The sequence below is a fragment of the Rhipicephalus microplus genome, chromosome 5 (genome assembly GCF_043290135.1).
Source record: "Rhipicephalus microplus isolate Deutch F79 chromosome 5, USDA_Rmic, whole genome shotgun sequence".
Lineage (NCBI taxonomy): Eukaryota > Metazoa > Arthropoda > Arachnida > Ixodida > Ixodidae > Rhipicephalus > Rhipicephalus microplus.
The window spans coordinates 30,371,060-30,394,604 of NC_134704.1; the positions used below are offsets into that span (position 1 = coordinate 30,371,060).

General features: G+C 47.4%; 1 protein-coding gene across 1 annotated transcript in view; it reads left to right on the forward strand.

Annotated features, from left to right (window-relative positions):
* Window positions 1-267: 267 nt before the first annotated feature.
* LOC119174786 (transient receptor potential cation channel subfamily A member 1 homolog) overlaps window positions 268-23,545 on the forward strand; it is a 44,601-nt gene continuing 21,323 nt past the window's right edge. Inside the window, exons 1-8 of the mRNA XM_037425847.2 lie at window positions 268-650; window positions 3,433-3,607; window positions 13,892-13,968; window positions 14,590-14,769; window positions 16,538-16,732; window positions 17,577-17,685; window positions 18,649-18,844; window positions 21,352-21,535. Coding sequence (XP_037281744.2) covers window positions 558-650; window positions 3,433-3,607; window positions 13,892-13,968; window positions 14,590-14,769; window positions 16,538-16,732; window positions 17,577-17,685; window positions 18,649-18,844; window positions 21,352-21,535 — 1,209 coding nt within the window. The 5' untranslated portion in view covers window positions 268-557. The remainder of the gene's footprint in view (window positions 651-3,432; window positions 3,608-13,891; window positions 13,969-14,589; window positions 14,770-16,537; window positions 16,733-17,576; window positions 17,686-18,648; window positions 18,845-21,351; window positions 21,536-23,545) is intronic.

Consider the following 23,545-nt stretch of genomic DNA (forward strand, 5'->3'; position numbering starts at 1 on the left):
TCGAGGAGGGGGATGTCATTTTCTGTCATCAGCTGTGTGGGGGAATCTGTGTGCTTGAACTTAGAGCGAAAGAAGGCTTACTGTTCGGAAGTATGCTTACTGTTCTCCCCAGACGCTTTACTAGAATCTTCCACTTTACTACAACACGCCGAGGGCCCTGTAATCTCGTACGGCACTGCGTTGCTGGCTGCAGCAGCCACGCTCTTATCACAAACCCCATCCACCTCCTCAATGCTCTCTTCGGCGAGCCAGCGCACATCGCCACTATCTGCTCCCTCGGCGAGAAACCGTCGTCGACTCAACAATCTGCTTGTGGGATGTCGTGTTTCCCCGCCGGCGGATACGTTAGTTCGTGTAACCTGGACGTCTACAACTGCACAGCACGTTTCTCTCTGGCGATGTGCTGCGGCGGCGTAATGGCCTTAATACCACCCACGCGGATTTGAGTTTCAAGCGACAGTGGCGTCGACCTCACAGTGTGTGTGCTCTGCTAGGGTGCAAAGTGAGTAGGCGTTGCTTGCATTCGGATCCCGAGAAGGAACAGGCCCTGCGTCGTCATGCCATTGTTTCCCAAGAGGCAGCCATCGCTGCTGTCCATGCATCTACCACTACGCTCCACGAAGTCGATACCCACCATGGACTTGTTCCAGGTTTGACTTTACACACATAGGTTTCTGGGCTTTTTCTTCGTAGAAACGCATCTGTCTGCGTGTTTCGAATCATTACACTTCCATCGACAGCTGAACCCAGACGCACGCGCATTCAGATGCCTGTAATGTTTGCTGCACGGTGTTTTACGTACCATGATTGAGAAATGGCCTAATGGAGGGATTAGGAAATTTCGACCACCTGGAGTTCTTTAACGTGCGCCAAAATCTAGGCACACGGGCCTGCAGCACAGCACCTCCATCTGAATGCCGCGGTTGGGATTCAATTCCGCGACCTGAGGATCAGCAGTCATGCATGATAACTGCTAGACCACCACGGCGAGGTGCTGCGTATAATGTATAGTGGCTTCAGATCGAGCCTGAGAAGTGACATTTTAAGTGTAGCAATGGTACCGGAACGCAAAAACATACATTCTTTGGACGAAGTTTCAACGTTCGCAAGTAATCGAGATCATTCCTCGAGTATCACCTCTCGTAGCCGAAGAGTAAGTAGCTCCGGGGAGTTAAAAAGGTAAACTTGACCCAAGCTTTCCATTTTTAAACATTAACCGAAACACGATTTTTTTTTTTCTGCCGGTGCCAGAGATTTGCGTAGGCACTTTCAGTCTAATACTTTTTCAAAGATTAACTAAGCTTAATCAAGCTTCTCACTGCACGATATTGTTATTTTGATTCATAGCCTTCATTCAATATCGCAGTCGAGCATTTCTTTTGCAGGACATATATTATTCCCACGAATGAAGTGCCTGGTATCAGCCTGGCATAAGATTTTTGATAAAAAAGCAGCGAGTGCATAGCTTTCAAGAAAGTAAACGCCTGCAGGCCAGACGACGGTTATTCTTGCAAAACAAGTCGATTTTCCAAAACGTGCCAAAAGTTTTTATAGTGGTTGAATATCTTTTATCTAAACGTGACCCGATTGCTAACAAAGCGGCACTGAACAACATCAATCAAAACTTGGCAAATTTCACGCTATGCGTGAAAATGATGAAAAAAATCACCGATATAGTGGTAACGCTTAACCAGACCTGCGTGTAATACTTCTAGCTGTTGGCGATACAATATATTGAAAAAATTTGGCAAATTCAAATCATTCTGGGAGTCAATATCATGCGAAGCTGTAAGATAGTAGTGGCCTGTGCCATATTTATTTGACTTATTGAGTCAAGCGCTGGGAGTTGGGCCGACTTTTGTGCGCAATTTGAGTATTTCATGGGCAGGCCCGTAGCGAGGATTCATCAACTAGCCCAACAAGTGTTTTACTAAAGTAGCAAGAAACTTTTCTTTTTCGAAGGCGTGGGAGGAGGGGGGGGGGGGGTTGAACCGTGCATGGCAAATAACACACAGTAACGACTGCAACTATCTTAGAAAAGTGCCTTACGTTTCCTAAAATCTTAGCAAAAAATGTGCAGGCTGCTGCATAATGTCCGAAGAGTACTTGAATCTATTTTGCACTGAAGCAACTGCTGCAAAAATATTGCGCGCAATCGAAACGCAGTGGCCGAACAAGGCGAGCATCAGCTCAATGCCAACATCAAAGCAAAGGAACTTGTTTTTCGCCAGGGCTGTTGTCGCCACCGTCAGGACTCATAGTTTTCGTTGGGAGCTCTGACGCATACAGGTCTTTGCGGCGGGAACGCTGTTTCGATACTCTTAGCAATTGCCAATCTCCCCCAATCTGTGAATCCTTCGTCAATATTGGAAGACGTACATATTGACAGAGGCTAAATCGATAGCTCACACCCATCCTGTCGCCAGCAATAGGGACGAAATATTGAATAAAACAGAGAAGAAGAGCTAGCGATTGGTGCTGTCGGTACTCACAAATATCCTTTCGAATGTGAGTTCCCCCATCAGCAAACTTCGCACATGTTACTGCAGAAACACGAGCCTCGTCATCTCGGCGAATTCTTTGCGACCAACTCTCGCAGTGACGTAGAATGTCGTTTTTTGACGTTTTTCCCGCATTGAATGCAAAAATAAACGAGATTCACGGTTCACGTTCGGTTGCTGCTGAGGTATGCTTCTTCGCGTTCGCGTGGCGCGTTAAGAAGGCGACGAAATACTATACGGACTGTGGTAATGCTAAAGGCACAGCCATGCTGCCCGTTTAAACCACGCGCACTTCCAAATCGCTTGGAAGGGATATGGCGGTGCTAGGTCACGTGAAGAGAGTGAGCCAATCGCATCGGTGGCGGAACGCGGAAAGCAGACGCGACAATATGAAAATTTTCCAGTGACCCCAAATAAAGCAATTAACGCCCTTACGCCTTCCTTGGCCTCATATCTTGCTGGTTTCCGTTAAGATTTCATATGCCAAGGTCATTCGTATTCTGTTTTTGCATAAATAGGGCCAATGGCTAAAAATATAGTGCAGATTAGTTCTTGCTTATGTTCATTTCAAGCAACAAAAAAAGCATACTTTTTACATGGATAGTTGGAAGCGACACGTCAAACGACTTTTTTTTTAGAATAGTAGTGCCTTTAGTAAGTGATCATGTACAACAATATAGTACAAAATAGAGTTAAGTAAAGAAATATTCCCTACGAAGGGGGTTCAGTTCATCCGAACCTCTGTAATTGCTCTATGTCGCTAGTCGAGACAACTAGCAAAAACAAAAGGGGAACAAAAACGTGTACAAAGAGTCGCAGAGAGCTAATGAGTTTGCTTCCCGCGTGTTGCTAAGGCTTAAGACATGTAAGCCGGGGTGAGCTTACATGAAAGAGTTCCGGTGTCATAAAGATATGGCGTTTCCGCGTGCAGGCGATCGCCGAGGGCAAGGAGGGGGTCTTGAGCCAGTACCTCGAAGACCTGAGTGACCCTATCCGAAGGATAAAGGTCAATGACCGCGACAAGAACACGGGCGCCACGCTGCTTCACCAGGCCGTCAAGATGAAGAGCAACGCCATCCTGGACATGCTGCTGACCTTTGGTGCAGGTACGCATGCTGCGAGCCCGTGTAACGAAACGGGAAAAAGTTGACAGCTACTGCGTTTGCAAGCATCTCCACAAACAATGAGTCGTCAAGTTACGAAGAGCTGATATTTGACGAAAAGTACAACGTTCGGAGGTTGATTCGCGTTTCGTACTTCAATGGTCTCTATAAAAGATGTCCGAGCTAATTAATTCGGGCAATAGTACAAAATTATGCCGGCGCACTTTGGCGCGACCAAATGCGCTTTGCTGGCGATAGCATGAAATACGTCCCACTGTTCTTAGTCTTCCTGCTATTTGCTTAATTAAACAAGGTTGATGAACTACTGGTGCAACGAAGGTGGGCGACAAATTCTGATCAGAACGTTATAGATCGGTTTGCAAAATATCCGACTATAGCTGGTTTCGAGATCTCTAATAGGTGTTAGCGCTTTTCTGTTTCCCACAGATTAATTCCTATGAAATACAGCAAATATTAGTCGACAAACTCGGCAAACGACAAAAAAAAAGATAGACTAACAAACCATGAGCTAACTAGCCAAACCTAACTAACCAACCCTGACTAACCAACCCTGGGCTCTTTATTTTGAAAAATACCGAATATACAAGCAGCAGCCAATTAATTTCTGCAGTGATAGATAGATATGTGGGGTTTAACGTCCCAAAACCACCCTATTATTATTATCATGAGAGACGCCGTAATGGAGGACTCCGGAAATTTCGACCACCTGGGGTTCTTTAACGTGCACCCAAATCTGAGCACACGGGCCTACAACATTTCCGCCTCCATCGGAAATGCAGCCGCCGCAGCCGGGATTCGTTCCCGCGACCTGCGGGTCAGCAGCTGAGTACCTTAGCCACTAGACCACCGCGGCGGGGAATTTCTGCAGTGCCACAGGTCATGAAATTGAATCCCTGCTGCGGCGGCTGCATTTTCGATGGAGGCGAAAATGTCGTAGGCCCGTGTGCTCAGATTTGGGCGCACGTTAAAGAACCCGAGGTGGTCGAAATTTCCGGAGCCCTCCTCTACGGCGTCTCTCATAATCATATGGTGGTTTTGGGACGTTGTCACACACTTCGGGTGAGGCCCCGCCGATCCAACATCGACGTGCGGCAGACTCGCAGGCTTCCACTTTACGCTTCGGCCTGCGACGCCTGAAAGGCCTCGAAGTGGCACATTTCAAATTTATTTGCGAGTTGGTCGACCCGTGCGGGGTTGCACGTGTGGTGATGTGGGGGCCTGACCGACGCACTCATAGAGCAGACACAGAGTTTGATTACACATAAACAAGCATTTAATCGAAACAAGGGCAAAGGCAGGAAAATAACAGAGAGGAATAACACTGAGGCGCGATGGAAAGAACAGCTCTATAACAAAATATGGAAAAGAAAACATTACAAAAGATACAGACTGAAGACAAATACGCGGAATGTTAAACTAATGGCATGAATCAAAGGAGATACAAGGCAATAATTACAGAATGCTCATGGTGGCGCTTTTGAATTTCAACGTTCGACGCAGTGCACCCTACAAATATTTAAAAAAAAAGGCTGGTTAAAATAATTTAACAGTTTAAAAAAATGTCACAATAAAAAGTTCCATACGGACCAGGCCAGCTCTTGGTGCACGTAAGGGAGTTGACGGGTGCCGCTGACGATCTCGCCGGCTTGGTAGACGACGAGGGTGCCCGGAATTGCAGCCGTCTCAATACGTTGCGCGGGTCACTCCATGCTCGCCGCCTACGCGAGACTAGCGACACCGACGACCGCACTTCTTGCTGGCTGTACGTCAACTGCCCTTCCCCGATGCAGTCAAAACCTCTTCAGCGGCGTACACATGATCCCGTCTCATCTGGGGGTAATTTTCCTTTTTTAGACCGCCGGTGCCCCTTTCGGTACAGGTGCAGGGAAGACAAGCCGGCGCCACGCTGGGTCGTTAGTCGCCGGATGTCATCCCCCGAACACAAAAGCGCCCCTCTTTGGAAGATGGGGCCCACGGATAATCCGAAAATTGGAGTCGTTTGTGACAGACGTTGAGCCCCGCGTATCAGTCAATCAATAAGTTTGAGCTGCACGTGATCTCTGACATATTACCACGAACAGCCACCAACTCGTACCATTTTCGGCTCTATTTCACGGATTGCGTGTGCTATAATACTCATCATAATTTCTGTCCCGTCGTTGCTGTAGTTCTTGTTTTCATACGCAGTTAGACGACCTCGCCACGTAATCCTGGTGTCCATTTCCGAACACAATATTATAAAAAAGTTGTGACTATCGGCTTTCCATTTAAAATTCAACCTCATTCAGTTGAACGGCAAGGCATCCACGATCTACCCGTCAATCGTCTGCACAGCCTGCCAAGCAATAAATCCATCCTCGAGAATGCGAGAAAGCTAGCGAAATTTGAAGTACAACCCAAAAAAAGATAGGCCACTAAAAGAGACTATGATTTATTAGCAAACGACGAACACAACCATAAAAGGTGACGGAGCGAGGCATTACTAGCTCTCTGAAAGCCGCAGATGTTGACAGATTGCTGAACGAGCACACTCGTCAAGCGTTTGCCAACGCCAACTTGCAGAGTATTTTCCCACAGCTTTTTCTTTCACTGAAGCGCTCGTCTTTGGCACTCGTCCCCGCGCTGAAACACGCACCGTCACTCACTACGCTGATCTTTTTTTTTACCCATTTCTTTCTTTCTCTTCCTTGTTTTATTGCGGTTCTGTAGCCAGTGCTGAAGTAGGATTCACCCGAGTAGCAATTGTTACAGCCTGAGTGACGAAAGTGTTGAATAAGGTTAAATTATCAAGACGAAGGCCTCAAGTGCCTCAGCGAAAGCGAATAGTCAGCGCCGACGTCAACCCGAGTTGTGCAAGGTATTATCACGCGATGACATCAATTTATGACGCCATCATGATGCCAAATACACGCGAAATCCATGACGCCATCATAACGTCACTAGGCAGTCACATGAAGTGACGTCACACGATGACGTCATTGCATCCCGTTGTCGCTCGGTCAAAGGAGGACAGATCTCGGAGGCGACGCAAAATCACGTGACGTCCACGGAGGCATTGGTCGCGCCATTATGTCATTAAAGTTGGATTGCAAACTGTACTTGAAGAATCTTAGTTACAATGACCTTTCTTTATTCACTGTCTTCTAGAATCCCTGAAGTTAGCCGAAAATGCATGTGTTTGATTTTTGTTTTTGTTTTTTTCGTTCACAACTCTTATAACGTATAAGGACCACGAAGCACATATATTGAGAAAGTGTAGTGTAATACATACAACTAAAGAAATTTTAGTAAATCCACTGCCTTTGCAGTCAAAGATTTCATATTGCAAGAACTTAGCTTGTAATAGCATAGTATATACAAGAAGCAAATACTACACAAGAAAAGAAAAAGGTTGGCGCTAGTTTCATAGCGCCTACCTTTTTCTTTACGTTTGTGTCGTGTTTCCTTCCTTTATGTACCGCACTAGTACAAGCTGAGTTCATAGATGACCAGCTCGTTGGAGCTGCAACACTTCTGATATTGCAGACAATGGTGTAACAGCAGAGCAGAACAGCAGTGGAACAGTAGTGCAGAAGGTGATGAAAAACCGCGTTGGCTGGAGAAAACATTCAGGATGAGGGAAGGGGGTTTAATGCAGTTTACTCAGACTAAAAAGAAGAAGATGACTTACATCTTCGAGCCGTCTTATTACAAGTATTTAGCATCTAATGTTGACCATATTCCAGCTCAGATTAGAAACGAAACACCCATGTTGACGTCGACGCGTAATTTTACCAATATATAGTTCTCCTACTTTGGCAGGCATCATCGTTCTGTTTCTTCGTAAAGCTATTTCAAAAAAAAAATGGCAGCATATCCACGGGGTGAATGATGAAGAGTGGGGCGAAGCATCCATCCGTCCATTCGTTCTTGCTTCCGTCCGTTTATGCGTCCGTCTGTGTGACCGTCCTTGTGTCCATCTACCCGTCCGTGCGTGCGTCTGTTCGGGCGTCCGCACGTTCATCTGTGCGTCCATCTCTGCGTTCGTCCTTGCATCCGCCCCTGCGTCCGTACATGCGTCCACCCTTCCGTGCAGCCATCGGTGCGTCCGCCCATGCATCTGTCTGTGTGTCCGTTCGTCCACCTAGTCAACACTCCAAGTACCACCATCTCGCATCTCTTCATCATATATTCCGCATATGCACCGCCATCCAGCGGATATTCCAAGGACTAAACGAGAGGTGGCACATGCATTCTTTTTTACGGCTTGCGCTTCGTGTCTACTTCCCACCTTTAACAACCTCGAGTTCATGGTATATACTAGTTCACTGTATTCATGGCACTGCGGCCCAACGCTCACTAAACCTTTCTAAAACCTAGGAGGTTACGCCCAGCGAGTATGACGTAGCAAACTTTTTTCAGTCAGATAGTGCTCAATGTACATGCCAATGGCTGCTAATGGGAAATGAGAGGCGGAGAATTCGGCTTTTAGTTAACGCACACGCTGCAAATTTTTTATTGCTCAACAACGCACAGGAGAAATCTCCCACCGGCACCACCTTGCAGGTCAAAGCGTAAGACATGTTACGCACTACTACGAGCGTTGAACAGGTGCCGCTTTAAGAGGCTTTGTCTCTTAAAAAAAAATACTGATTCTTCCTAACAGCGAAGTTGTTCGTGGTTGTGCCTTCCTAGCGCGGGATGCCTAGTAACGCTGGGGATGCCTAGTAACATCAAAAACGGGATGCCTAGTAACATCATAAACGGTTGCGCGGCACAGACATTGGATAAATTCCACCCCTACTTTCTGGTCCGCTTAAAATGAAAGAAACAGCTAGCCACAAGAAACAGGAACGTGCCACAGAGATCTGTGCGGTGTACCGTGAAACTAGCATCGTCATAAAGGCGCATGTCCCTTACACATTGGGTAAATCCCACTGCACACAACTTTCACTAAAAGGAATGAAACAACAGTCAGCCCAACAAATGACGTGCGCGTTATAGTCACACCACTGTCAAGCGATGCTTGACGGCTATAAAAGGTGTTGGCTATATTACCACCTCGAAGCTTAACAAAGAGCGTCCAACAAAGAGCAGTCATACAACATATGAGAAAGGCTTGCAAAATATTGAAATGCATTTGCTCGAAAAAGGGAACGCTCCCAGCTGTCACAAAACGAGCGCTCAAAAAGAGCGCGCCACTAACTCCTCGCGACGAAACACCGGAGTGACGCCGCGAGGTAACGATAAAAGAAAAAGAAAGAAGAAAACAAGCTCCCTGGGCACACTTCCTCTCCCCGCGGAAGCGTGGCTTCGCCGACGAACTTCCTCACCCCACAACGGCGGCTGAGCAAGCACTGGAAATTTCTAGAAGGAAAGGGGCGTGTTATGCCGGGTTGAGTCATCTGTCGGGGACGACCCTCGTACAGTCTCGCGCCTCTCCCCAGCCTTCACTGCGTATCGCGCCGACGAAATGACGAGAACCTTCTGGAATCTCGCGCGGAAGGTATTTAATCGAGCGGCCGAGACGCGAGAGCAGGAGAAGACGGATGTTAGCGCCAGAGCGCGTAGGGTATACCGCCGTGTAGTCGGCGAAGGTTTTGTCGGTAGAGACAAAGCGGGAGAAGAAGATGATTTCCACCTGAGGGGTGACGACTCGAGCTACAGGCAAGAGTGTGTGTTTACCGCTATCGAGCGAAGACGCGTGGCAACGGCTGCATGTGTGAAGCCGACGTGTTTCCGGCGAAGTTTGAAGCTTGGAGAGAGGCCAATTGAAGACGCGAGGTTTCCTGGAAGAGAAACTTCAGGGGCAGCGGAACGACAACAACGCTGGACTTTGAGTGAGTGATTCTCGGAAGAGTATCATCCAGACTTTTGTTCCAAGAACTTTGGACTGAATAGGTTTCCTATCTCTTTAGTATTTAAGTGTCTTGGTTGTTCAATGCATGCGACTGCATTGTAGTGCGTATTGTTGTCTGTGTCCGTTGTTTCGAGTGTGGCTGATTGTACTTTGTAGTACGTTGTTTGATTGGCGACATATTGTATGCAACTATTGTGGAGCGTGCATTCTCGTGTGTTGTTTTCGATCTGCAATTATTGAGAATATAATTTTGTTTGTTTATCAACTCTCGGCTCTGACTTGTTCTTTGGGCCACAGCCGGCGTCCGCTGGCGCGCCTAAAAGGACCACTTCTAAATTGTCCACGCTTTCGCGGTGCAGTTCGGGGGGCCGACACTTCGGCCTTTGGAATTAGCCCGGCGATCGCCTCCCTGATTAACGGGACCTGTGTGACAATTAATCTGGCGTCCGCGACACAAGACCTTTTGGTGCACAGTGTGTCCAAAGTAGTGAGAAAGAGCCTCGAGTTGTTGATAGTGCTATCGGAACTATTTTGTGTGTTGTTCAGTGTTCTCGTTAACAAGTGCAGGGGAGTGTTCCGATAGGCTGATTTAGGCAGTTACTTTTTGCACACGGCCAGACTTTAATTGCGAGACACGATGGATCTCGAAAAGTTAGTAGCTCTTGGTGAGAAGATGGGTCTTTCTGGTGTCGAACTACGGAAGTGGGTAACCCAGAAGGAAAAAGAAGAAAAGGAGAGGGCCAAAGAAGAAAAAGCAGCTGAGCTGGAAAAAGAAAGGTTGGCGGTCGAAAGAGCCAAAGCGGAAAAGGAAGCTGAATTGGAACGAGAAAGGTTGGCAGCTGCGAGAGAGAAAGAAGAAAGAGAGGCAAAGGAGCGACAGCTGAAAGAAGAAAGAGAGCAGCAATTGAAGTTGGAGCTGGAGAGAGAAAAGATGGCAGCCGAAAGGGCGAGAGAAGAAAGAGAGGCAAAGGAGCGACAGCTGAAAAAAGAAAGAGAGCAACAATTGAAGTGGGAGCTGGAGAGAGAAAAACTGGCAGCTGAGAGGGCGAAAGAAGAAAGAGAAGCGGAGATGGCTGAAAGGGAACGGCAGCGGCAGCACGAGATGGAACTCGAGCGGCTCCGTTTGCAACAGCGAAGTGAAACTCCCGTCCAAGCTAGAGTTGAAAGCAGCGAACGGGAAGATCATGGCTTCCGCTTGAACCCGAGCAAGCTGCTCGTAGCGTTTAATGAAAGGAAGGACGACCTTGACGCGTACCTTCACCGATTTGAGACGATTGCAAGGAGCCAGAATTGGCCGGAACATCAATGGGCAACTGCTTTGAGCACTTGCTTGAGTGGTGAAGCGCTCAGTGTGTACGGTAGGCTGACGCTGACCGATGCAGCCAACTATGCAAAGGTGAAAACTGCTTTGCTGAAGCGATTTAGATTTACCGTAGAAGGTTTCCGGGACAGATTTCGGACAGGAAATCCAGCTGATGGTGAGACGGCTACGCAGTATGCCACCCGACTTTGCCATTATTTCGACAGATGGATTGAACTTTCAGGGACAGCGCAGGAGTACGATGAGCTTAGAGTTACTAGTTGCCACCCAAGCCTGTCGCTGTACTTGAAAGAGAGGAAGGCTGAGTCACTTGAAAGAATGCTTGAATTGGCTGATCAATTCTTGGAAGCGCAAAGTGGCACTAATTTGGCCAACGTCAAAAAGGATTGTCCCGAAGATTCGAAGACATCGGTTCCCGAAGAAAAGAAGCGTGCACCGGAGAGCATTCCTCGATGTTTTCTGTGTAACCGAGTGGGTCATCGCGCGAAAAACTGTCGAGTGATCTTTACGAGCCCTACGGTTGTAAAATGTTTCAAGTGTGATCAGACTGGGCACAAAGCAGACGCTTGTCGAAACGGAGTGAGTCAAACTCACCAGGTATCCTGTGTGCAAGCGGCACCGAAATCCGGTAATAATGCCGTCACCGACGGATTCGTAGAGTTGAAAAATGGGGAGAAAATTCCCATTGTGGGTGCTGTAATGACAAAACAGCCAACCGGTGTTACGAAGGGATGCCAACGCTGCCTGGAAAAATTGCGGACAAAAAGATTACGGTGTTAAGAGATACCGGCAGCTCCACTGTTATCGTGCGGAGAAATCTGGTGCGGGAGAGTGAGTTAACAGGCAAAACGAAACCGGTTTGCCTAATTGACCGTACGGTTCGAATGCTTCCCGAAGAAGAAATTGAGGTTGGAACCCCGTACTTCAGCGGGAAGGTTACTACTTTATGCATGACGACCCCCCTGTACGACCTTGTCATCGGGAACATCGACGGGGCGCGAGGACCGAATGATCCGGAATGTTTGGGAGAAGACCCTAAGATAGAGCCTTCGCCAACCCAGCGACCGCGAGATACAGTGGAGGAGCATCCCGTGACGGATCTCACTAGAGCCCAAGGTGAAGCCGCGGCGCAAGAGACAGCGAATGAGAACATGATCGTGTTGAATGACTTCACGGGCCGAGCAGCTGGACTTACGTCGGCACGACCTCAACCCAGCGACAGTGTAAAGGTGACGGAGTTGGCCAGCCAGGCCAAATGTTGGGACGTGAACAAGCGGGTGAATAACCGGGCAGGATCGGTTGAGCGTCATGACCCGTTAGCAGTGTCGGAAGTGACAACGATGGCTGAGACGCTGCCTCAGATACCGTCGTTGGAAGAGGCTCGCCGGAACAAAACGAGCAAAAAGAATAAGAAGAGATCGAGCGAGCACCGCAAGAAAGGACGCAAGCGCAGCTCGAAATACTCAGGATAGGTGCTGAGGTGGAATCGGAATGTGTTTGGCAGGGCTGAGTGACATATGTTGTGTCAATAATCTTGTTATCCTGTGTCACAAGTGTATGCCGAGCGAGTCAAAGTGTTCTGTGCGATGATGTGATGTATAGTGTTGTATAATTGTTGTGAAGACAGAACTTTGTACGTTTGTATTGTTTGGAATGTGTGATGAAGTGTTGTAGTCATGTACCTGTGGCTATATTTCATGTGTTGTGGAATTGAACTACAATGTACGATTGTATTGAGTGATCTATTGTGAATGTGAAGTGTCATGAGCGACGGACTATGTTACAGTCTTTAAGTGTGTGGTGACTGTTCGCGCTCGTTTGTGGGGTTTTGAATATTATGAGATAATATTCTTAAAGTGGGGGGGGGGGGCAGTGTCACAGAACAAGCGCTCAAAAAGAGCGAGCCGCCAACTCCTCGCGACGAAACACCGGAGTGACGCCGCGAGGTCTACGATAAAAGAAAAAGGAAAAAGAAAACAAGCTCCCCGGGCACGGTTCCTCTCCCCGCGGAAGCGTGGCTTCGCCGACGAACTTCCTCACCCCACAACGGCGGCCGAGCAAGCACAGGAAATTTCTAGAAGGAAAGGGGCGTGTTATGCCGGGTTGAGTCATCTGCCGGGGACGACCCTCGTGTAGTCTCGCGCCTCTCCCTAGCCTTCGCTGCGTATCGCGCCGACGAAATGACGAGAACCTTTTGGAATCTCACGCGGAAGGTATTTAATTGAGCGGCCGAGACGCGAGAGCAGGAGAAGACGGAAGTTAGCGCCAGAGCGCGTAGGGATTCCGCCGTGTGGTCGGCGAAGGTTTTGTCCATAGAGACAAAGCAGGAGAGGAAGATGATTTCCACCTGAAGGGTGACGACTCGAGCTACAGGCAAGAGTGTGTGTTTACCGTGGCAACAGCTGCGTGTGTGAAGCCGACGTGTTTGCGGCAAAGAAGTTTGAAGCTTGGAGAGGGGCCAATTGAAGACGCGAGGTTTCCTGGAAGAGAAACTTCAGGGGCAGCGGAACGACATCAACGCTGGACTTTGAGTGAGTGATTCTCGGAAGAGTATCATCCAGACTTTTGTTCCAAGAACTTTGGACTGAATAGGTTTCCTATCTCTTTAGTCTTTAAGTGTCTTGGTTGTTCAATGCATGCGACTGCATTGTAGTGCGTATTGTTGTCTGTGTCCGTTGTTTCGAGTGTGGCTGATTGTACTGTGTAGTACGTTGTTTGATTGGTGACATATTGTATGCAACTATTGTGGAGCGTGCATTCTCGTGTGTTGTTTTCGATCTGCCATTATTGAGAATATAACTTTGTTTATTTATCAACTCTCGGCTCTGACTTGTTCTTTGGGCCACAGCCAGCGTCCGCTGGCGCGCCAAAAAGGACCATTTCTAAATTGTCCAAGCTTTCGCGGTGCGGTTCGGGGGGCCGATACTTCGGCCCTTGGAATTAGCCCGGCGATCGCCTCCCTGATTAACGGGACCTGTGTGACACCAGCTTCACTGTTTCATCGGTGTCTGCAAAACAGAGCCTATTGAAGTTTTTTCAGTGCGATTTCCGGTATACGTTGATGCTCGTAGCAAGTTTGAATATGAGAATTATTTTTTTTCCACAGATCCAAATGTGAAGGATAAAATGGGCTTCACACCCCTGCACTACGTCGCCAAGTTTGTGAGACCAGAAAAAAGGAGGGTAAGTTCGTTCTGAACAATGATTGTTCGCACCTTGCTCCATAACTCCCTTTCACTCGCATCTATCTATCTATCTATCTATCTATCTATCTATCTATCTCGTCCTTCTTCGAGACGGAGGAAGGCAGTGGTTTGCTGGGAGCCGACACGCAGAGATCAAAGTTTGATTTCTCTCTCTCTCATATTTACACCAACCGCAGCATTTGGGCCCAATTTAAGATTATGCTTGATGGGATACCCAATCACTAAATATGTCACTACAATTTAACATCACGTTGGTAACATAACTATTTTACTCCCCCTATAAAGCCTTTTAGGCATTGTTAGCAACAAGACCAGTCCATCATTTCATTCATCAGTGCCCTTCCGCGTTTCCTAACACTCGAAAGCACAAACATTTTCGCTGAACAGCGACAGATTTTTAGAAATAGATTTATCGATTAAAAATGTATGAACACCGCGGATTTCGCAGTTGCTCTTCGTAAGTTACCAATTATTCCAGCTCCCCGCCCGGGACGCGGGCTTAAGAAACATTCCCGTTACAATTTTCTGCCATTTCTTACTTTGGTGTTTCCATAACTTTATTGTTTATCTCCGTTTCACTTGTTTTTTCTACGTGCAGAGCATAATCCTTGCGTGCGAGGATTCGGCTTCGCTGATGATCCAGACGCTCATGACGGCGGTAGGCACGGGAGCCAATGCCATCGACGCTTGGGGCATGACGCCATTGCACCATGCGTCCTTATCTGGCAACAGTCACGTGGTGCGCTGTCTGCTGCCCTACGCCAGCGTGGACAAAGAGGTGAGCCTTCCTTTCGTAGAGGTCATCCCTATATCCCGCATACGCTGGGTGCATTAACCGCATGCGCATAGGCGGGCACGGCGTCCCCCATTAAAGGGAGAGGAGGACGTAAAGTTTTACCTCAGCGCCCTCTCCTCCCTCTCCCGATACACCCGGTCGAGTCCGAAAAAAAAAAGTTCCGCAATGGGTTGTAAGTTGAAACTGAAGCAATAGCGTGCTTCTCACAAAGGCCTGCCTTCGGTCACTCGCTTCTTGTGCGCAAAGGTAGAATACAAACAGTTAATTGAAATCAACAGCCAAAAAACTGCATGGCCTTGACCCGGCACTTGAAATTATGACGGCGCCCCGCCGCGGTGGTCTAGTGGCTAAGGTACTCGGCAGCTGACCCGCAGGTCACGGGATCGAATCCCGGCTGTGGTGGCTACATTTTCGACCGAGGTGAAAATGCTGTATGCTCCCGTGTCCTCAGATTTGGAGGCATGTTAAAGAGACCCAGGTGGTCGAAATTTCTGGAGCACTCCGCTACGGCGTCTCTCATAAACATTCAGTGGTTTTGGAACGTTAAACCCCACATATCAATCCAATCAATCAATCAATCAAACAATCAATAAATCAATCAAAATTATGACGGAACATGTTCGACTAAGAAATGGTATGAGGCAGACATCCCCTACCCCCACCAAGTAGATTATTAAACAGGAGGAGGCCGCACCTATGCACATGAACATGTGTGCCCCCTTTTCCTATATTCTTTCTGTCTATATCAATCTAAGCAAACGGGCCTCTAGCACCTTCACAGATAACTCCAAAAATGCATCGCGAATTGCCATTACGTAATGAAAGCGCATCGGTCGGAATTTATTGTACCAGATTATCATGTTAGGTCACGAGTCGCACTTGATTGTGGCATATTTTAAAACCTAGTGTTTAACATATTTCTACAGCCGTTCGATTGTAGCGTGTTTTCTAAAACTGCTGCTCGTAGCTATGCACTTGTGGGAAGACATGTATTGTTTTAGGCGATATTTCCTGCGGAATACGTGTAAAAACTTGTGTACTCGATTCGCATTTGCCATTTGTGGTCACTGATGACAAAGAAGTAACAGACGTAGAGCTTTGAGTGCATTTGACCTCTTTCAAGTTCAATGCGAATTCGTTTCACTAGCAGTATTATGGGTATATGCTAAAGATCTGTCACTTTGACAGAGGCTCTGTGCGGTTTGATTGCATGTTCGGTATGTCACTAACCACGAAAATGATAAAAAATCTCAGTTTTATTTTTCGTTAAGAATCCACTAATATTTGATGTACTTCGAGTCAGTAAAACAATTATTCTTATGACAAAGCACCACATGACCGACAACTCAAACGATACATTTTTAATTACTCCTCCATCATCGTGGCTGAAGAGCATGAGAGTGGCATCCTATGGCGTTAAGTTTTTTTCCACAAAATGTCTGGGGCCTGTCAATAATTATTTGTTGGAATTCAACGTCGCAAAGCCACTATATAATTGTGAGGAACGACATAGCGGAGGCTTCAGAACATTTCATCCACCTGGTGTTTTTGACCGTGTAACTTTGTACACTGGTCTCAAACACCTTTCACCTCCATCAAAAATGCAGCCGCCGCGACCTAACGTGCACCAATAAACTGTCATGCGTCCGACGCATTCAAGAGCTGTCAGTCGTAAGAAATTCGCACTGGAGTGTTTGTGATGCGACAAGGAGTATATACGCACCTTACGTGTCGGTCTGTATACGCGCAGGTGACAGACAAACAGGGTCGCACTGCGCTGCACAACGCGGCCACCCTGGGCGATGCCGAGGTGGTTCGACTCCTGCTGAGTCACGGCGCCAACATCCACGCCGTGGACAAGAAGGGCCTTACGCCGCTTCACATCGCCGCCAAGGAGGGGGGCCTGCAGGCCGTGTGCCTGCTGTGCCAGGAAATACAAAAAGAGGCGAGCACCTTTCGCCGGCAATACGATATGTGTAGACTAAAAACACGTTTTAATCTTACCCCAATTGACGCAGTGCCTGCGCACTGGCCCAGAACTGCACCTTCAGTCATTCGTGATACTGTAGCTTCGTGAAAAGCTCGGGAGATTCACAAGGACAATTGGAATCATCGAGGGCTGACGCTGTGCTGTTCCCGCGTTACTCACGTATAGAATATGGAATATCAACTATAGCCAGGTCACATGCGCACCTTGATTAGGTGAATGTGGCTCGTACAGCGACCAACTAAATCAGAAACGCCAGGCATTTAAAGGATTAAACATCGTTTTCGTAGTGCAACATCTCCAGCAGATTCTACAAGAACTATACGCGCATGAAGCCAAGAAAACATTCGTGTTGTTTACTTCACTGTCAACCGCTTGTGAGGGTGAAACTGAAGGTTGTGAGGTTGACACTGATTCCACGTTTTGGAATGACTCTAAAATCAATTTCGTCGTGTAATACATGACTCAAAGCGTCCCTCCTGTAATTCGGTGCTTTCATTTTTCTATATATTGCTGCACTTAACGTGTTAGTTGCAGATATATCAAACTATCCTGCACATGACAGCAATAAGTTATTTTGTTAGGTAGGTGATTTCAAGTATATCTTCGCGCCAGAGTAATTCAGTGAAACTACGAAAAAAACGGGGACAGAGAATGTCAAAATGCGTTAGGTTGCATACTTGCACCTATTGTCGATCGGCAAAGAAGAGGCACGTTTGTATACCTGAAAAGGCTTGTCGTATATAGTTGAACATCGACAATCGCAAAGAACACGCACTTATGCGGTGTTTCGCTACTGCAGGACATTCCCGTGGCTGTTCTCTCCAGGAGGGACAAGCAGAACAAGACGCCTCTGCATTACGCTGTCGAGAACAACCACGTCGAGATCGCGCGCTTCCTCTTGGAAAAAGGTTCGCACACTCATCTCGAACCACGCGACACGGTCTCAACGAACACGTGAACGAACTATGTATTAGAACAGACAGAATGACCAGGTCTCATCGATGTGTCGTACCATTCCCATTCCTCAACTTCGCCAAACCGTTTCACTCAGCACAATAACGGATTAGAAGAATAATGATTGTCGTGGAATTTCGCTCGCTGCTACCGTCAAAATCCAACTAGAATAATAAAAGAAAAAAAAACACTCGTATATGTACTCATATCTGCGTGCGTTGCAGGATAACCTTAGGTTAACTTCAGGTTAACGCTCACGCACTCTAAATTACTCCGACGCCCTGCTACTCCAACGCTGCGTTGAAATGGCCGACATTGGCACTGAATAATAACAGATGAAAGAAAATTTTACAAATTAAAAGTTCCGGCAAACAGAGCAACAACGCAAGCCTTCCTCTGCAGCCCCGCCGCGGTGGTCTAGTGGCTATGGTACTAGGCTGCTGACCCGCAGGTCGCGAGATCGAATCCCGGCTGCGGTGGCTGCATTTTCGATGGAGGCGAAAATGCTGTATTCCCGTGTGCTCAGATTTGGGCGCACGTTAAAGAACCCCAGGTGGTCAAAATTTCCGGAGTCCTCCACTACGGCGTCTCTCATAGTCATAAGGTGGTTTTGGGACGTCAAACCCCACATATCAATCAACCGTCAGGCCTTCCTCTGCAATCACGAGAACCCACGTCAGCGTATAATCTCATCAACGATAATAGAGATTATAAAAACGATTCACGCATATACTTCAGAAAAACGATAGTCAGTTTCTTAATGTCAACATATGAGGCATGCATTAACAATATCCTAAGCATATTGCTGAGTGATATATATATACATGGGAAGAAAAGAGAGACAACTTATATTTGAAGCATAACTCAACGTAACTCGCCCGAACCTTTTTTCGAACCCACCTGCCTGGCGTGCGCAGGCGTCGACCCGAACTGCTCGTCATCGACCGGCCTGACAGCTCTGCACCTTGCGGCTATGCGAGGCGGCGTTCCCATGTGCCAGCTGCTCATGGACCACGGTGCCGCCACCGACGTGCTGGCCGACGGAAACAAGACGCCCCTGTTTTTGGCGGCGACCAACGACCGACCCCGCATCGTCGCCTTCCTGCTGGACAAGTGCGTCACTGGTCAGACTGCAGCAATTAAGTTTCAGCGTACACCGGAGGCATTCTTTTCCTTGGCCTCTTTTAGCCGCTTTCTGAAATTTGTCATCACTGAACTAATTGATAAACGTAACACACCTGCCGGAACGGCAACCCCATCGTTTTTAAACCCGCGGTAAGTCCTGGATGCCGGCAAGTCGTAGATTTTTTGCGTATTAGTTAAGAACAAATTCATAATTACGAAAACATCTCTCTTATTGCGACATCACGCTTCGTAGGCGTAAGAAGGCACGAAAAGACACTGCCGCACCAAACACCGTGGCGTCATAAATTTTGATGGGTCACACGCAACTTCTAATCGACAAAATTAAAGTAAACTGTCATCTGTCGGTGCCATAGGCCTAGCATACGAAGTTTCAGAAAATTTCATCGAGCAAATGTCACGGAAATATAAAAAAATAGATTTCAAATTTTGTTACGTCACGCGCAAAGATTCTGGCACAAAACTTAAGTTCATTTTCGATTATCTCAGCGAATAATGAACTCATGAAACTTATGGCATTGGAGTTATCAGAGTGAAATTTATCAATCTAAAAGAAGTCACTGTTTTCGTTTTTTCTAGTGTTCCTTTAACGTCGTGGATTCACTTCAACAGGTCGCACATCAAAACCTTCTGGTTATGCGTAGTTAACACTGCCATGCGTGTGAGCGTATTGGTTGTCCTCTCCTTCCTACTTCCTTTCTCTGTTCATTTCCTCCCCTTTTCCCCCTTATGCCGTGTAGGGTAGAAAACAGTGCAATCTGGTTAAGCTCCCTGCTTTTCCTTTCCCCCTCTCTCTCTCTGAAACGGGGAACGATGTCCCGGTTTCTGACGAAAGACATGGGCGCATTCAAAATGCAGAGAAATACAACAGATTGAATACCGTCACCTCTCACATACTACCAGCACCGTTATAGCACCAGCTCGCGTTGTATAATCATGACTAATATTCATTAACTGGTGGTTATTCGCTGCCATAAGTTCATGCATTGATTTACACCAATGCTCAACGTGCCAAACCGTGTGGTTATCAGGCATCCCGTAGCGTGAGAATCTGGAATAATTTAGACCGCCTGCCTTTTTTAAACGCGTTATTAAGTTGTAGTGTGAATATTTCAGCGAATGAAAGTGGTAGAATATTGGCAAGAAAAAAAGTAAAAACACGGGACAACGCTAGAGTCACCCATAATGACAATAGAAAAAGTGCTAAGTACACGAAGTTTTACAGTCATATCACAACGCTCCACGGTTCATTGATTTGTGGGGTTTAACGTCCCAAAACCACTATATGATTATGAGAGACGCCGTAGTGGAGGGCTCCGGAAATTTTGACCACCTGGGGTTCTTTAACGTGCACCCAAATCTGAGCACACGGGCCTCGACATTTCCGCCTCCATCGGAAATGCAGCCGCCGCAGCCGGGATTTGAACCCACGACCTGCGGGTCAGCAGCCAAGTACCTTAGCCACTAGACCACCGCGGCGGGGCGTCAACGCTCCACGGGCTTTTATGTTTAAAAGCGGGGAAATTCCGGTGGCTCATCTTGGTGAGGTGCTCAGCCTTGCCACTTTTTCTGTATAACACGACTTGAAGAACTCTCGCTGCTCTATTGAACCTCGTTAATCATCAATTGTTTCCTCAGTAACACTATAGCGCTTATTGTCACTGTGTGATCGTACTTAAGTTCCATACTATTAGTGTCATTTTGTGTTGATTATAGCACATATTTTAATAAATACCATGAAGGAAAAAAAAGGAATGCGTGGTTGCATGGCAGAACACTCGCTAGACACATGTACGACCCGGGCTCCATCCTCACTCGCACCCGCAATTTTTTATTATTTATTTTATTTGCAGCCTTCCTGGTTTTCGGTCACGCACAAGATAATTTTTCGCTCATAATCAAGGACGCCTACGTTAGAATTTCCGCCAAACAAGCTCCTTAACGCTGTCGCATCAATATATAGCTGGATACAAATCCACAAAACTTGCCTTTCGTAAGTGCCTTTTCCCGTTGACTAGCCGGCTTTACTACGGACAAGCCCCGCATGGTTATTGGCTGAAATATTCTCTTACGAAAATGTTCGGCGTAGACGCTTTACTTGTGAATACGGGCCTTGGTGTTCTGGACAACGCAGCTTCCCTTATGAGCGTGCTCTGCGGATACACCAAAACTTAGTGTCAATTTAAGAAAACGTGGGTAGGCCTGTCACGTGCAGCACTTGTAGACTCGTGTGGTGATCCACACGAAATGTGGTTTCGTGCGCAGTGGCGTATAGCCAGGGACATTGGGTCCATATCCACCTCCTCATTTTTTTTTTTTTTTGGCATGTGAAGCCCGAAATGACAGTATAGATCTACCTGACCGTCGACCCACTTCACATCAATGTCCCCCTCCCCCCCTAACACCAAAAAAAAATTCTGCCTACATCCCAGGCCATGTGTGCGAACTGTTCAGCCATAGTGCAGTGTCTCTCGCAGAGGCGCTGGCATTGAAGACCGGGACGTGGAAGGCAACAGCCCTCTGCTGGGAGCCGTGGACAGCGGCAGCGTGGAGGTGGTCAAGTTGCTGCTGGGCCGCGGCGCCGACATCGAGTCACGGAACAACGACGACCGCAATGTACTGCACATGGCTGTGCTCTCCAAGAACGAGGATGTACTTCAGGTTAGGTTGGCCGAAAAAAAAAAACATTCCCGATCACAAGCTTAAAACTATCGTAAGTGCCGCTTAGTGCTGCCACATGCTGCCGAGCAACCAATAATCACAAAACTTCCCTCCCTCAAAAAAGAGCGAATATTCAACAATTTTTTGATCGTTAAAAATGTTGTTAATTACATTGCAAATGTCACTCAAATACGAAGGAAAGTTCAAAACACCACTTTAGTTAATTCTTGCAAGGAAAACGTACTGAACTATAGGCACCCTTCAGTCTACTTTTCCAGTCTGACTTCAGCGCCAGAATACGTAGCGTAGCGAATAAAAAAAGTAACCTTGAGACATCTTCGGGGAAAATGGAACGCAACGTGCGCGTCTCGCACCCTCTATCTGGCGGCGGATTGTGGCCGGCATACATGGGGGACGCGCACACGCGTCTCTTTTCTGCGTGCCCGTAACGGAGAATGTCAAAGACTTTGAGACGCAGCAGTGTGAGCAATGCATCTTCCTCTGGTCAGTGCGCGGTGCTTATAAATGAGTGTAGATATTTACTTTTTAGACGGTTTCAAGATTGCAAGCATTGTACCCCCCGCCCCACCCCCCACCAAAAAAAAAAACTTTCAGTCACCTCATTTACCAGTTCCTAAAATCAAAACTGAAAGCACGTTTTCAAGTTTTTTTTTTTTTCAGGGGTGATGAAAGTGTCTCTTTAGCTTTTCAGCTAAAAGAAATGTGCATAAAGTTCAAGTAAACTTCTCACTATTTTAATGGAGCTCCAAACAACATTTGTTTGAAAATATTTTGCCATATAAGGGAAGAAAATTTGAAAATGAGCGGGCTATTTTCTGAAGCTCTTCTTGCTCACCGATGCTATTAGGGCACATCGATGGACGAAACCGGATGTCATCGAAGGCCTCTGTTTGAAAAACAGTGACAGGTTTATGCACGTTCTTTACTGCGTTATTAACGTCACTTATTGATTTTCTAAACCTATGTTCGACTTAATAACAATAATAATCATATCAGGCGTTGAACGCTTTAAAATCACAGCATGGTCAAAAGGGACGCCGTGGCTCCAGATATTTTGACCATCCTTTGTTCTTTAACGTGTCCTACGAGCCCTGGCATTGCGTGCACTGTACACAGGCCTCCAGCATTTTTCCTCTTTCGAAATGTGACCACCATGGCTCATCAACAAACGCGCTATGTGTCAATGAGGTGATCGCTAAATATCACTGCCCAACCACTCCGTACAATTGATTAACCAGGGAAACCTGAAACATACGGCCCCACATGCGAAACTGACCGATGTCTGGAGCAGCCGGGAGCCACCGCGTCAGTGTACCTCCATTACACTGACGAGGTGGCTCCATTGTTACACTGACGCGGTGGCTCCACGCGGTGGCTCCAGTGTACCCCATTGTTCTAGAGACCAAATTCCGTCGATCGTTGCCAGGTTGTTCTCAAACCACAGATGGTCACAGACGTCACAGCCGAAGCCAACGTGCCACCAGAGAAACTCCCACCGAACGCACTCCCACAACCATACTGTCGATTCTGATGTGCCTGCAACGGCGCTTGTACGGCGCGCCGTTGTTAAGCGCTTGACATCGTGAGCCAACACGGCGGCGTGCTTTGCAGGATCTGCCCACCACCGGTTCTCGCGCTCCCGTGCACTATTTAGCGTGACTTGGAAAACTGCCACATCACCGGTACGCAGTTGCTGCCGGCCCTCGTCCTCCCGGGCCTGTTTTTTGATCCCAGAATGCACCATCGGTTCGACGAATGCGAGCTCTCTCACGTTTCCCCTGTCGGCGCTTTTCTAGAGTTCTCCGCTGTTGGGAAGTTCGTAGAATCCTTCGGTTACCCACGTGGAAGCTCTCTGTAGAAACTGATTCGCGCGTGCTCGGCACCGCTCCCAGTTTGACCAATGGCGCACGTGCTTGCTATACGACGCTGAGAATGACGTAACTGACACACAGCCAACACGGACCGCTCATGCATGACATTAATGCCAAA